We start from the raw sequence: 13,760 nt of genomic DNA on the forward strand, positions 1-13,760 counted from the left end.
CGAATCACAATCACATGTCCTATATGAAAAAATACAAGCTGATTCCGAGTCGGCGTTCATGGTTACAACCTATCTACAACCACATCCTACAAGTCGCAGTGCTTGACGTAGACCGCACAACAATTAAGAACAAACAGTCGTAGCTTCCCATAATGCAATTTATCCATGCGGCATCCTGTGGCGCTCACGTAGGCACGCTCGACTGATAGTGACTACAAAGTTACAGTGTACTGATGAATATCTTCTGTGTGTCTGAAAAAGTGTACAGTTTGGAGGACTGTTACGTTCTGAATAACATATTGTAAAAAACGTACACTACTCAATAATTTCTGTTTACACATATAACTGTATGTAAAGGATTCATATATTCACATTGGCTACGAAAATGAGATATTGTATATATTGAGAAATATACTGTTTAGCCCAAGCATACTCCAAATACATTTGTAATACATGAAAGCAAAGCAGAAATTGATTGCAGTATATCAAAATGGCAATAAATTTAAATATACTGTATATTATGTACAATATATTGTGATTATTATCCCTATTTAAATATTGCATGGGTTTATTTTATATATGCATTATTTCTGAACACTTGTGAACATATTTAGCCCAATTTTAATATTTTGAATCATTGGAAAATGTTGATACAGATCAAATTATGTATAGATTTAAACTGGTATGATATTTCAATGACAATTTACTGTGTGTATGCTCTTTGGTAAATGTGTAGTGAAATGGCCCATGGACCCTGACTGGAAGGAAGGATGTACTACTCTTGCACAGGCTCAGATCTTTACTCATCAGTCTGTACCAGCAATTATGGAGCTTTGGAGACAGTCTGGTTATGTCAGGTCAGAGGTCTGCCTGGGGGCACATAGGTCTGCTTTTTATATGCATACAGGATCAATCAATGGTCTTTTCAAGGTCTGTGTGACTTTGGTAGTTAGTTAGCAATCATGTGTCTAATGTTCTTGACTAGTCTGCAGTCTGCACTTGTGTGTTTGGTGGTCTTTGATTCCTTGGTGGAGTCTGTCTTCCCCTTTGCTTCTCCTCAACTACTAACTGGTTCCTTCTGATGAGTCACCTCTGCTCTCTCATGACACATCATACGCAGAGGGAAAATAGACTGATAATGAAATCTGTGAAGGAAACTATATTACATTACGTTACATTACTTCATTTAGCAGACACTCTAACCAGAGCGGCTTCTAAATAAGTGCATCACTATGCTAAGAGTAGTAATCAAGAAGTATTACAGGAGGTCAGTAAGATGCTGAGTTTAGTGCTAAACTAACTCTAAAAAACTAAGTTTTTTTTTTTTGAAATAGAAACTAGTAATATTACTTGAAGTTTACAGTGCATACCTTTTTTGAACATGAGTAAAGCATGCTTCAGGTCTAAAATGAGATTTTGCCTCTTCAGTTTCTGCCCCAAAACTGTCCATGATCAATCTGACAGCAGTGGGTCAGGAGGACCATGATAATGATATTATTAGTAGTAGGAGATTTAATAATAGCTGTATTTCTTTATTTGTCTTTTCTTTATTATCTAGGGTGACAGAGATATTCTATTATAAATAGACGTTCAGCTCCTTTCATTCCTTCATTCCATCTAGGAGGTTCTGGCTGGTAAAAGGAGGTTCTGGTGCTGTCTGCTTTTCTATAAATTCCTATAGATGCTCTTTCCTGTTCTCTAGTTAGGTAAAGTCTGCACAATATAACAACTCGGGTCGGGTGGATATTCAGGCGAGCATATTTCTGGTTGTTCCAGAAATAGAAAAAAATAAATAAATCTGTTAATAGTTTCCATTACAGGGCCCCTCTTTTTGCCAAATTTTGTCTGAGGATCAGACACACTCTTAACTTGTAGGTTAAAAACTTATAGTCTTAAGACCAGGCAGACCTTTGTATGTACCTGGATTGTGCAAACAGATCCTCTTGTCAGAGCCAGCAGCACTCCAAACAACAGAGGAATGTAACTAACTAGCCTAAAAAACATGAATCAAATCCACATATCATACACTATGATTTCACCATCTGGACAGAGGGAGTGATTCACAGATGTGTTACTCCTGCCTATTAATCACTCTGATTTCTGAAAGAAACAACATCTCTCAATTCAGTGTCATTAGCATGAGAGATCTGGCCATTCTAGATACATGTTCTATATTCATGTTCTATTAGCTGATATGGTTTCATAATTTAATGTAGCATCACCATGGATCAGTAAGCTCATGTTTTCCTCTGGGGTAGTCCACAACTATGCACAGCTGACTTCTGAGAGTTTGGGTGCAGAAAACTGCTTGTACCCTCAAAGGCCTCATTTACAGAGACACTCATTTGATGAGCTAAGAACATGGCTTTCCTTGTCAGTGTAGACGCAGTGATCATTAATCCATATAGTGTCTAAATCAAAACATTAAAATTAATAATTTAAATCACTGGCACAAAATATGTTTATTCATGGTATTGTTGGTGATAAACTGATATCTGAATAACATCTAAAGTAATCAAGTTCTTTGGACATCTGATCATATTACAGCACGTGAAATTATCCAATCACAGTCAGTACAATTGCATCATTTTTCCTTCCGTTAATGTAATCATACAACATAGACGTAAATCTCTTTTGTTTCTCTGCCCTAGGTTGGTATGTATGAAGGAGGTTTAAATGAGAGAGCCCTTGTGGGAAAGGTGATGAAACTGAGTTATCATGGGATCATAGTAACTTGTGTTTTTGTTTCCTAAAAATGATTTTGTTTGGGGAAGTGACCCCCTTTGTGCTCTGCCCCATAGCTAATATGTCAAATATTTCTCACTCAGACATGCAGACTGTACTGTCACAAATTGTAATGACCATCTGATCTAGACAGGAGGGGTGGGGGGTGGGGGATACTCAAAATCAAATTCTGTCAAAAAATATTTTATCCATCCTAAGTGGGGACTGTATTCAACTTTTTTTTTTGGGGGGGGGGATTAAAAGGCCTTTGACATTCTGTGACGAAAGGACAAGACAAGTTGAAATAAGAAATGTTCACTCCTGAAAAACCTTACATCATGTGTTATGCAACCTAACAAATCGCTGTTCATTGTTATGTCAGTCATTGTTGCTACATACTTGCAGCAATATCTTTTTTCAAACAGTATAAACTTGGTTGGAAATTTCCCTGGGTCACCATTCGCAGCCAGCTATGCCAAAACTAAACAATAACTGTCAATCAGAGCAGGGGGATTTAACGGCATTTACTGAGCAGCTAAATCCACACTTTGCTTTCATAAAGAATTTCATGCATGACTAGGTCATAAGAACAAATGGCTTCCTGTATCTTCACTGTTCCATTAACAATTAATTGTAACCACTGTTTTTTAACTCCATCTTTTCATTGCTCAGTGTGTAAACGATCCTTGGAGATTTCTTTCAGGGATAAGAGATTAGCTTGAGGGTTTAGAGATTAGCTTCATGGTAAATGCAAACTCTCAGAGTGTACCTTAGTCTGAATCATGGCTGAAGATTTTTTTTGACAATAACTTAAACAGGTAACACCAGAGGAATACAATTTTTAACATGTATTTTCCAGATGTTTATTTACATGTAGACAACACGCGAAAACGCAAACCTGCTCTGAGAAACACACCAGGCCATAGGTCATACAATTGCATGTAAGATGAAAATTTTCAGTTTTGCTTGAGTCTTTTTCAAACCCTCTGTTCCTGCTTGTCAATCTTGTAACCTTCTCAACAATCTTCCATTTCCAACTGTAGAGCGAGCCTTGTCAGCTTTGGAGGGGAAAATATTTTATAGCATTATGGTTGGCTGAGGTCTTGCCTCAGACTTTATATCAAACCAGTGCAAGACTAAACCACACTGAGCCAAGCATCTGGCACCATGCCTTGTCTGCACCTCTTTAAAACTGAACTTCCTGGAGAGCAATGAGTACATGACTTGAGCTTACATTCACCTCAGTTGCTTCTGTTGTCTCATGCACCACCTGCCAGTTTGTTTGCTGTGCAGACCATATACTTGTATGGCAGTGTGTGAGAGAGATAAGGGGGGGGGGGGGGGTGTCATGGCGGTCCAAATGGCCTGGGACAGGAGCGGCATTGCACTAGTCACTGCATGGTGACAGTTCGGCCCCTCCCCCTGCCCCTCCCCCTCCACGGTCTGTGGCTGGCATCCCCTCGAATTTTAAGCCCCGTGAAGCGGTCGTTCAGAGACACCCCTGTCTGCAACACAAAGGAAGAATGCCACCTTAAGAGAAAGCCAAGTGCCATCATCAGGAAAACATCCTTAAGAGGTACTTATTATCCATGCTGTCTGATCAATACAGCAAATTGAATGGGCTGGGAGACACCAATGCTGATAAAAAATATTTCCCTGACATGTTGAGAAACCCTTTTCAAAAAGCTCAAAAAGTCAACAAGTGGCAATATAACATACAGATGACCTATTCATAAACAGACTCAGTGATAGAAATGAAAAAAATCTAAATATACGTGTTTGTGTGTATGCTTGTGTGTGTATCATATATATGTGTGTGTGTGTGTGTGTGTGTGTATGTGTGTGTTTGTGTGTGTGTGTATGTATATACAGTATACACTAGGGTCCAAAATTATTGGGACACCTGGGCATTTTGTGGTTGAGAGTGGATGTGTCCATGTAGCTTAGTTTTATCACTCGAACCTAATGTATGGTGTGGCAAAAACAGTTACATGTTTTGGCAACTATTAACATTTTCAAAACATCTCTTTATGTGGTTGGCACACGATGGCCTGATGACTACCCTTATTTCCAACATTTTAATAATATGTATGACATTAATTCTGCCAAACAAACTGATAATTCCATGACATTAACTTAATTTTAAAAGGTACCTACATAACTATTGAGTGCAGACAAGTGAACAAAAATGACCATCACTTCAATTAGGCCTGATTGAACGTTGCCCTGCCCCCTAATTGAACACTCATACTGAAGCCTATATAAACCTAGCAAGGTTGGAACATGGTCACAGAAGATGAAGCTGAAATGGACATTGACATAAATATGACTTTCCCAATGTCTGATGGAATATGCAGCAAAAATATTGTGAGTTTTCAGAAAAAAAGTGGGTGTCCCAATAATTTTGGACCCCAGTGTATATGGGCAGCAATGTGGCAAGGTGGTAAGGAGCAGGGCTCATAACTGAATGGTTGCCAGTTTGATTCCCTGATGGGGAACAAATTGTACCCTTGGGCAAAATGTTTCACCCAGAAAGGCCTCAGCAAATGTCCATCTAAAGGGGTAACATATGAAAATTGTGATCTATGCAAGTTGTTCTGGATAAGAGTGTCTGCTAAGCAACTACATGAACACTGATATTTCCATTTCTACTATTGCCAAGATAATGTATCAATGCTCTAATCATACAAAATAGCAATGAGAGATGCCCAATACTGCTAGTGCTGAGAAAATGCAAGGATGATCCCTTAATAAACTGAAATAAATACATTTCCAGTTTGATGCCAGGGGACAGACTGACTGGAAGGCTCCTGGGCCCTCTCACCTGATTGGCTACGGCCTTGAAGTTGAATCTGAGTGGGATTCCTCTGGGCTGAGGCGGCGAAGGGGATCCCGTGTCGGAGGGCCGGTCTGTAACTGGAGACTGCTTGACCTTTGCCCTGTGGGAATGGCAGGAGTGACACACGCTCAACCTCCCACAAGCTAACACGCAACTCTACCCATGAACACACTCTTCCAGCAACCCTGAGCCCAGCTTCAGATGAACATTGTGGGGCTAGTTAACCAGTTAACTCATGTTTTGGTGCTGTGTTCGTAATTTGTATGTGTTGATTCTGAAGCACAGAGGGAAATAGTTAATGAGTATCTGTAGTAAATATAAGCTCTGGATGCTTCTCTCCAGTGAACATCACATAAATCTCAGTCTATAAATAAATGGACTGCTACAGCAAGGGTCAGTGCCTGAAATCAGTGTGATGAAAAATCATCTACAAATTGTGAACATGGGAGTAGTAAATTGCTTTAGATTTAATTACACAAAATAAATTGCAATTTTGCAAAAGTTAATAAATACTAGCAAAGTAAGGGGCATTTCTGAGCAGCGAGTGACACAATCCAGGCCTTGGAATACTCACTGTGACTCTTGAGTTGCCTTTGAGTTGGGAACGGACACTGTCAAGATGGAACCAGTAGAGGGCGTTGCTCTCCATCTTTTGGGCAGAAAGTGGGACATGGACAATTAAACACAGTGAGCTTATTTAAACACAGTGAGCACCACTGCTATAGTCTCTGAGAGCACTGATTGATTTCTGTGGTGATTTCCATTACCTCCGGACTTTCTGGTATCTCCCGATTTTGTCATTCGTTTTTTGAGCAGGAAACTTCGGGAAAAAGAAATGGAGAGAAAAGGTGACATGGTGGAATTTCTTTCCCAAATCAATGCAATCTTTTTCCACCAGCTACGTCAAATCCACCACCATGCAGTTTTGCTTTGAGAGAAATCATCAGAACTGTCTCTTAACATCTGCACAAGAAGAAGACCGTTCTCTATTATCATTATACCTCGTTTAGATTGGCCACTCTAATCCTGTTTGATCAGTGTCCTTAGTAGGGGCAGAGTAATCTTACACAGTGCTTGTACGAAAACATATCCCATAACGGAATGAGTAGATGACAATCCCTCTATTGCCCCTATTTGTAACACAATTTACATTATATTGTGAAAATGAATATGACTATTTTTATTGTCCTCACCCTCACAGAGCCTCTAAAAAAAGCTAAATACAAATTAAGCTAACCATATCTTAGGTTTCTAAAGCAACTGAAAGGTACTGTTTGTTACGTCAAAGCTTCTGGGAGCATCTGCGATTTGAAAGGTTTAGGAGTAGCTAAAGTGTGGCCATCATATACAGGGGTCTTAATCAGCATTACAAACATGGCCTTTCTTTCAGCTTCAGGACTCTTACCTCTCTGTTTAGGGTGATGGGTCTTGCATTTTGTCCCTGCTTTTGCTGGGCAGGCTGAAATTTCTGCCCTCTGTATGGCTGAGGAGCCCTACAACAAAACCCAAGGAGAACAGCGTCAACATGTCACTGTAAGGTAATCACAACACATCACAGCTGGGGAGCAAAATTAGGAAGTGCCCTAAGGAGAACTCTATGCCTCTGAGCAACTGACCATTGTGGTTGGACGATTTGGAAGCACAAATGCCGGCAGCATAAACTTGAATGAAATTATCTTTGCAAAGCATGCCCCAGAGAGCACCTTATCAGATGAAAACCGGAATGCCTGGCGCTCGGAAATGAACAGAGTTTAAGTACACAGAGGCACTCTTGCAAGGACAGGCATGAGAGATAACCTATTGTAATGCACACTGATAATGGCTTCCTTTCATTGTCTGCACCTGCTTTACCAGTGAGTGGGACTGCAGTTCTGCGTAAAAACTGGTACCTTCTCAGAGCTCGTGGTGGGCCTCTGTAGGGCTGGTAAAACCTCCGGCTGAACCAGGCCTGCGCTTTGGGTTGGTTCGGGTCTGCACTCTAGGCAAAGGGAAATAGTCACCATAAACCGCAGCATTCTACAGTAATCCAGCATGACAGACAAGATATGCTCGAATCAGGTTTTTATGTAGGTGACATTTCTTTCACTGCCGTGTCTCAGCCAGGATAACTGGATGGGTATCAGAGGTGAGACATGTACCAAAGACTCATCCTTTCTGTATGCATCATGTACCTTTGCACTCCAGGGTTTCCTGTTCAGGGGGCTGAGTCCACTACCCCCTGGTGTGGCCTTTCTCAGGTAGTTGGGTCTTCTTCTGTAGAAGCCTTGCCTATAGGGTCCAATGAACCTTGGTCTGTAAGTTCCTGCAGGTAAATGAGAGGACAACACTCAGTCCTTTTCTACATTAGAATGACTCCACTTGTTACAAATATACAGTGGGGTCCAAAAGTCTGAGACCACTGGTCAAAATACTTCTATTTTGCATTTGTTTCGAATGTAATACTAATTTTTTGAATACAAATGATAATATCAGTTTTACAATTTGAGTGAAAAGTTGAATCTTTGAAAAATTTACATGGATTTCAGAATATCTTAGTATTTGGTATGTCCCCCTTTTGCTTTAATGACAGCATGCACTCGAGCTGGCATGGACTCCACAAGTTTGTGCAAAACCAATGCTTGGCTTTCTCAGTCTTCAAGTGCCCCCATAAATGTTCAATGGGGTTGAGATCAGGTGACTGTGGAGGAAAGTCCATGACAGTCAGGACTCCTTGGTGTTCTTTGGTCTTCAAGTAGTTCTTGCAAAGCTTTGAGGTGTGTCTGGGGTCATTGTCCTGCTGCAGTATGAATCCTTCTCCACAAAGATGCAAAAGAGGGTATAGCATGTCTCTGAAGAATGGAGTGGTACTTCTCCTTGATCAGGGTGTAGTCAATTCGGTGCAGGTGTCCAACTCCAGAGTAGGCAAAACACCCCCAGACTTGAATATTCCCACCACTATGTTTCACTGTCGGTTTGGTACACTGTGGTATCATTCTCTCTCCTGTTCGTCTCCTTACATGTACCCCTTTGTTACTGCCATAAATCTCAAATTTGGATTCATCAGTAAATAGGACTTTTTCCAGTCATTCACTGTGAAATACTGGTATTTCTTAGCCCACCCCAAGCGTTTGGCCTTGTTTCCCCTCATGATAAGTGGCTTAGAAACTGCTACTCGTCCTCTGAGACCACTACAAGACAGCTTTCTTTTGACAGTACTTTTGCTGATTGGAGTCTTGAGCTCTTTATTAAGCAAATTCTGTATCTGTGATGAAGTTGCTTTTCTATCTCTCAGGGAACTAAGCTTGATGTATTGATCTTCTGATGGTGTGGTCACTTTTGGCCTGCCTGATCATGCTTTGGATACAACTGATCCAGTTTCTGCAAAGCCTTTCAGAGTTCCATGCACTGCCCTCTTAGAAACCTTTAGTCTAGCCATGATTTGGCTGAGAAAGCCCCTCTTTGCTTAGAATAACAATTTGACTTCTGACACTTTCACTTAGTTCTGATGCCATTTTTCCCACTATCACAATGCTACTTAGTAAGCAATGATCTGCTGGGAACTTGAGGCACAGCCATATTTATAACAGGTGAACACTGGCTTCAAGTTAAGTTACTTGAACGAGCCTCTAATGAGTAGATCAAATCCACTTGAGTGCCATCTGAACGAATGGTTCAATGGAAAGGATACAACTCAAGGAAATCTGACCTTTTGTACAAAGGATTTAGTTGGTCAATGCTGAAAATTTGCTTAAATTTGATTGCTGACTGAGAAATAGTGCAGAATCTTAAATATTTCTTCTTCATTTTACATGACATAACTTCTTGTGTTTTTAAATCTTTCTGAATCCTCAAACCTTTTGATTATTTCCAGGTTTAAGGGAAAATATTACAGATTTTCAACGTGGTCTCAGACTTTTGGACGCCACTGTATGTCTCACATAGTTTCCAGTTTTTACATGTTATCAAGCTGTCTAAATGGATAACATGTAAAAACTGTAACCTATGTAAGTCGCTCCAGATAAGAGTGTCTGCTAAATCACAATAATGTAATGTAACTCTAATGTAAATTACTCTGAATAAGTGTATCTGCTAAATGCCGGTAATATAATGCCTCAATTTTGCTGAAAATGAACATGCCTTTCTTGGTCCATGCCTACTCTAATAAGAAAGAAGACTCCAAAATCATCATATGACGACACCTGTGAACAGCTCTGGCACACCTTGGAAGGCTTTAAATTCCGCTGACATCATGTGTGAAGAGCGGCATGCCAAACTATGGCCTCAAGAGCTTTAACGCCACCAACAGGGACCGTGGAAGCAAGACAGAGCTGAAAACCTAACTAGGCCACAGGGGAAACAGAAGAGAGCACCAGGAGGGATTTTTTGTCTTTTTTGGAGCCTTGAGCGAATATCTAGCTAAAGTGAAACCAGAGGTGGTCATGAGCCAGAGCAAAGACCACCGTGTGCTGCAGGGAGACAACAGGAGAAAAAAGATTGCATAGATTACAAGAAAAAAACCTAAGGCCAGTCTGTTTTTTTTGTTTGCTTTGGTTTTGTTTTACTTGAATGGGGAAGCTGGACAAAGACAAGAATAGAGAGGATCAAATTTCTGCTACCAGTAACAAAATGAAAACAGTTCAGGAGAATACATATACCATATAATGTTTGCTCTGGGCTGACAGGATTAACCACACTGACACATTCTAGTGTCCAGCTTCGAGGTTGCCGGTGGGCAGGTGGCGGCTTAACCCTTACCTTGCTGGTACTGGTAGGCCCTTCGTTTGAAGGGGAACCGCTGCTGCCCTTCCCTGTCCAGCTTTCTGAGGACGGAATTTCTGTTGGCTGCCCGCTTGTTCTTCACCCATGGGGCCCCCGGGGCAGATTTCTGCTCCTTTTTGTTGAGCTGTATAATTTCATCTGTTTAAGGGGGAGACTGCTGTGAGTGGGATGGTCACGGAGGTTAACGCAAATGACATGCTTCCATGCTGGAATGTATTGCACATTTAGTGTATGTGTTTTCGTCTGTTTAAAGGCCCAAGCAAAACTATTTTAAAAATGCTGATATGCATTTAAAAAGAATCCCATAAACATCCATACCAAGTCTTCAAAGCAAAACAAAGTTTACACTGTGTAGTGCTAGTACATTTTTATATAGGCCATTAGCCTATTTGCCAACCTTAGTAAACTAGTCCTTACCTACTGTTTAATTTATCAGATACACACTGGTTTAAAGACTGTCTATAGTAGATGTGCCAGAAATAAAGTTACAATAGGCTACAAACGAGAAGATACACCATAGTGTGGCTTCCCCGGCACTGTGTTTAATTTAGAAGGACACACTGTGGTTGTTCGCACAGTGAAATATTTACCTACCAAACCATGTACCACTGTTAGTTCCAGTTGCTGTCAAAATGTATTCCTGGACATTACTTCTAATGTACAGTAAAGGGTCAAAATAGTCTTTGTGATAACATGGCATTTGATATGATGATAAAAGTACGAACTTTGTACGAACAGGCTTAACCAGGAAACGAACAGGCAACTGCGGTTCATGTAAACATAGATTGAAAATTTATAGATTAATAATTCAATGTTTTTCAATCTGATTTACAGTCAGCCAATAATTGGCCGGAGTAACTTTTGTCTGTTGATCGCAAATACACTTTGTACTGAGTATTATTAAGAACTGTTAAAATCACCATACTAAGTATTTGATTACCAACCAAGTGTCATGTCAATCTTCTCTGAACTGTGCGAGACCTCCATTTTCTCCGACTCCGCTCCGTTGTCACCCATCGTGTTCTTTTGAAAGGCAAAGGCTTTGTGGGCGTTTTCGACTTGTCCGCTGCTGCTTGTAGGTCCTGGCTTCTAGAGCAGTTCACAGTAAATTATGTCCCAATTTTATGCAGCAAAAAATAATATCAAATAGATGTCTTTTAAACTTTCTTGTATTTTAATAGCCCACTGGTCGCACTACAGGTCTGAACTTGCCTTGCGGCTGGTTAGTTTTACTGGCTGTGCTTACCCATCTAGAAAAACGATATGCATTCGACGAGCCACATAGCAGTGCCTAAAATAGATTCTGTTCTAACAACGAAAGCCCTAAGCAACACAGAGTCTGGATTTTTCCCCCTGGGGATATATACAAACTGAAGGAAATATTAAAAATATATTCTTAAATGAATATGCTAAATGCTGTTATTATTATAAACCACTCTTAGGTAATAAACAAACAATTTGCACTGTCATGCTACTTATTTTAGTGTTTAATTATTTGGTATTTGAATTCACCATTGAAACGGATATAATGGACTTCATTCTGAAATAGATGCTTTAAGAAGACATTACTGCTATTTACAGGAATATGAAGCTGCCTTTTAAAAAGTAACACCAGACACTACACATCAGCTACGCAACCAATCGGCTATATTGTGAAGTGTAACGAAAAAATCCGTATTTCCCTGCTGTGGCCACTGGCCAACGATCTTGCTTGACATGCAACATGATGTTTTAATGAGGAATGCGCTACACTGAGTATTTTAACCATACTGAGTAAACTGTGCGCTTCTAACGTCATACACAGATGGCTCGACTGTCACCATTCAACCTGGCAACATAGATTTCAACCACCTGTAATGCTGTGCGCTGTCATTCATACTCTATGTTCTCCCATACTGTAGAAGTGATTTTCTCAAAATAGTAAGCCAGATAACAAAATACCACGACTGGCCACCAGGATACTATGAGACAAACTTTGGCGGTATGGGAGCCAGAGACACAACGCTAGCTGCTGGAGGGCTGCAAACCGAGTTTTTGCCAGAGGTCTCCTACCACCAGGGGGCTCTGTCAAAATCACTTAACTGAATATATGTCAAAATCAAATCTACGGTAGTGAGCGGGATGTAGCCTACCTTTGCCAGTTTGGTTAAAACGCCCCTTTTATGGAGAATTATCAAGTTGATTGGAAATGCCAGGGAAGAGTTTATGAGGATCTTATATTTTCAAATTTGGATATTCACCTAATCCATGGGGTAGGTTTAGGCGCTCTTAATGATGAAAATGTGGTCATTTAAATAGCCTCTGGCACATCTTTATGCCAATAAGAATTGCTAAGGATGTGTGGTATTGCATCCTGATGAGATCTAACACAGCGTTTCCTAAACCTCTCCTTTGTTTTAGATCTCTCCCTGCTCCAACACAGCTGATTTAAATGATCAGTTTGTTATTAAGCAGCTTCAGGAATTGATAACGAGTTGATCATTTGAATCAGCTGTGTTGGAGCAGGGAGAGATCTAAAACATGCAGGACAAGGGGTCCTCCAGCAGAGGTTTGGGAAACGCTGATCTAACACACAGTCCAAAATCACCAGCTATTAGCCTGTCGCATCCCATCCTTCTACTTTCCCAGTAACATTGCATTATGTTAAACAAAGTGAATCATTTACGTGTCATAATGAAGAAGCTTGCCATCTCCCAATGACTAACATATGCCAACCAAGCAATTAGCTAGCGGTATTAATTTAGCACCCACCATAACCACTACTAAATGGATACAAGTTCAAAATAACTGACAGCCATCGCAATCGAACGAATCAACATCAGTCAAGCCAAAAATCCCGTTATATAGTAGCCTAACCCTAACCTAATCCCGTCTGCCATGCAGAACAAATATGTCATATTAAACGAGGTGTGATTTTGACTGAGTTCCAATGTCATTAATTTGAGCCGCACTCCGACACAACACCGATTAGCTGTTCACGATGCTGCAAAATCCAAGGGTGTTTTAGAATCCAAGGGTACTTTAGAAAGGTTGGGATATCAGGTGACATGAAACGGGTTCATCTTTTTTATTATTATTTAAATTTTTTTTTAGAAGCCAAATAGTTTTGGGTTACAGTTTAATGTGGCCATATGTAGCCAAAAGATTTATCAACTGGGCTAATCAATGAGTGATTCGTGGAAGATGAAATCGAATACAATACAATCAAATACAAATGTTATATTGCACTACATTTATTAAGATAATTGAATGTTGTGTTGAGGTGGGTTAGGGCATCAGGGGAAATCTGAGACAACTTTTTTCACACAGCCAAACGGGAATTTGAAGACGATCCTGACAACCCCATCAAACCTAGGAAACATTGTGTGTAGCATACACATGAAAATACGGTTGAAATAACATACTCTGACCAAACGTCTCCACATCATAAAACGCACCG

The 13,760-nt window shown here is 40.3% G+C and overlaps 1 protein-coding gene across 1 annotated transcript; it reads right to left on the reverse strand.

Annotated features, from left to right (window-relative positions):
- Positions 1 to 4,042: 4,042 nt before the first annotated feature.
- On the reverse strand, positions 4,043 to 11,558 carry si:dkey-17o15.2 (UAP56-interacting factor). The gene is made up of 9 exons (XM_036549103.1): positions 11,266 to 11,558; positions 10,298 to 10,459; positions 7,735 to 7,865; positions 7,453 to 7,541; positions 6,969 to 7,056; positions 6,331 to 6,383; positions 6,138 to 6,212; positions 5,549 to 5,663; positions 4,043 to 4,229 (listed from the first exon to the last, which is right to left on the reverse strand). Exons 1-9 carry the CDS (start codon positions 11,336 to 11,338, stop codon positions 4,116 to 4,118), a joined length of 900 nt encoding a protein of 299 aa, XP_036404996.1. The 5' UTR covers positions 11,339 to 11,558; the 3' UTR covers positions 4,043 to 4,115.
- Between the last annotated feature and the right edge of the window lie 2,202 nt (positions 11,559 to 13,760).

Source organism: Megalops cyprinoides, chromosome 16 (genome assembly GCF_013368585.1).
Source record: "Megalops cyprinoides isolate fMegCyp1 chromosome 16, fMegCyp1.pri, whole genome shotgun sequence".
Lineage (NCBI taxonomy): Eukaryota > Metazoa > Chordata > Actinopteri > Elopiformes > Megalopidae > Megalops > Megalops cyprinoides.

Bases quoted from the DNA above. Each gene is read 5' to 3' on its own strand.
- si:dkey-17o15.2 (XM_036549103.1), bottom strand. From the start codon at position 11,338: ATGGGTGACAACGGAGCGGAGTCGGAGAAAATGGAGGTCTCGCACAGT. The intron at 7,542-7,734 runs GTACATGATGCA...CCCTTTGCCTAG, and splicing joins GGAAACCCTGGAGTGCAAAG to AGTGCAGACCCGAACCAACC. The intron at 4,230-5,548 runs GTGAGAGGGCCC...TTTGTGTTGCAG, and splicing joins TCAAGGCCGTAGCCAATCAG to ACAGGGGTGTCTCTGAACGA.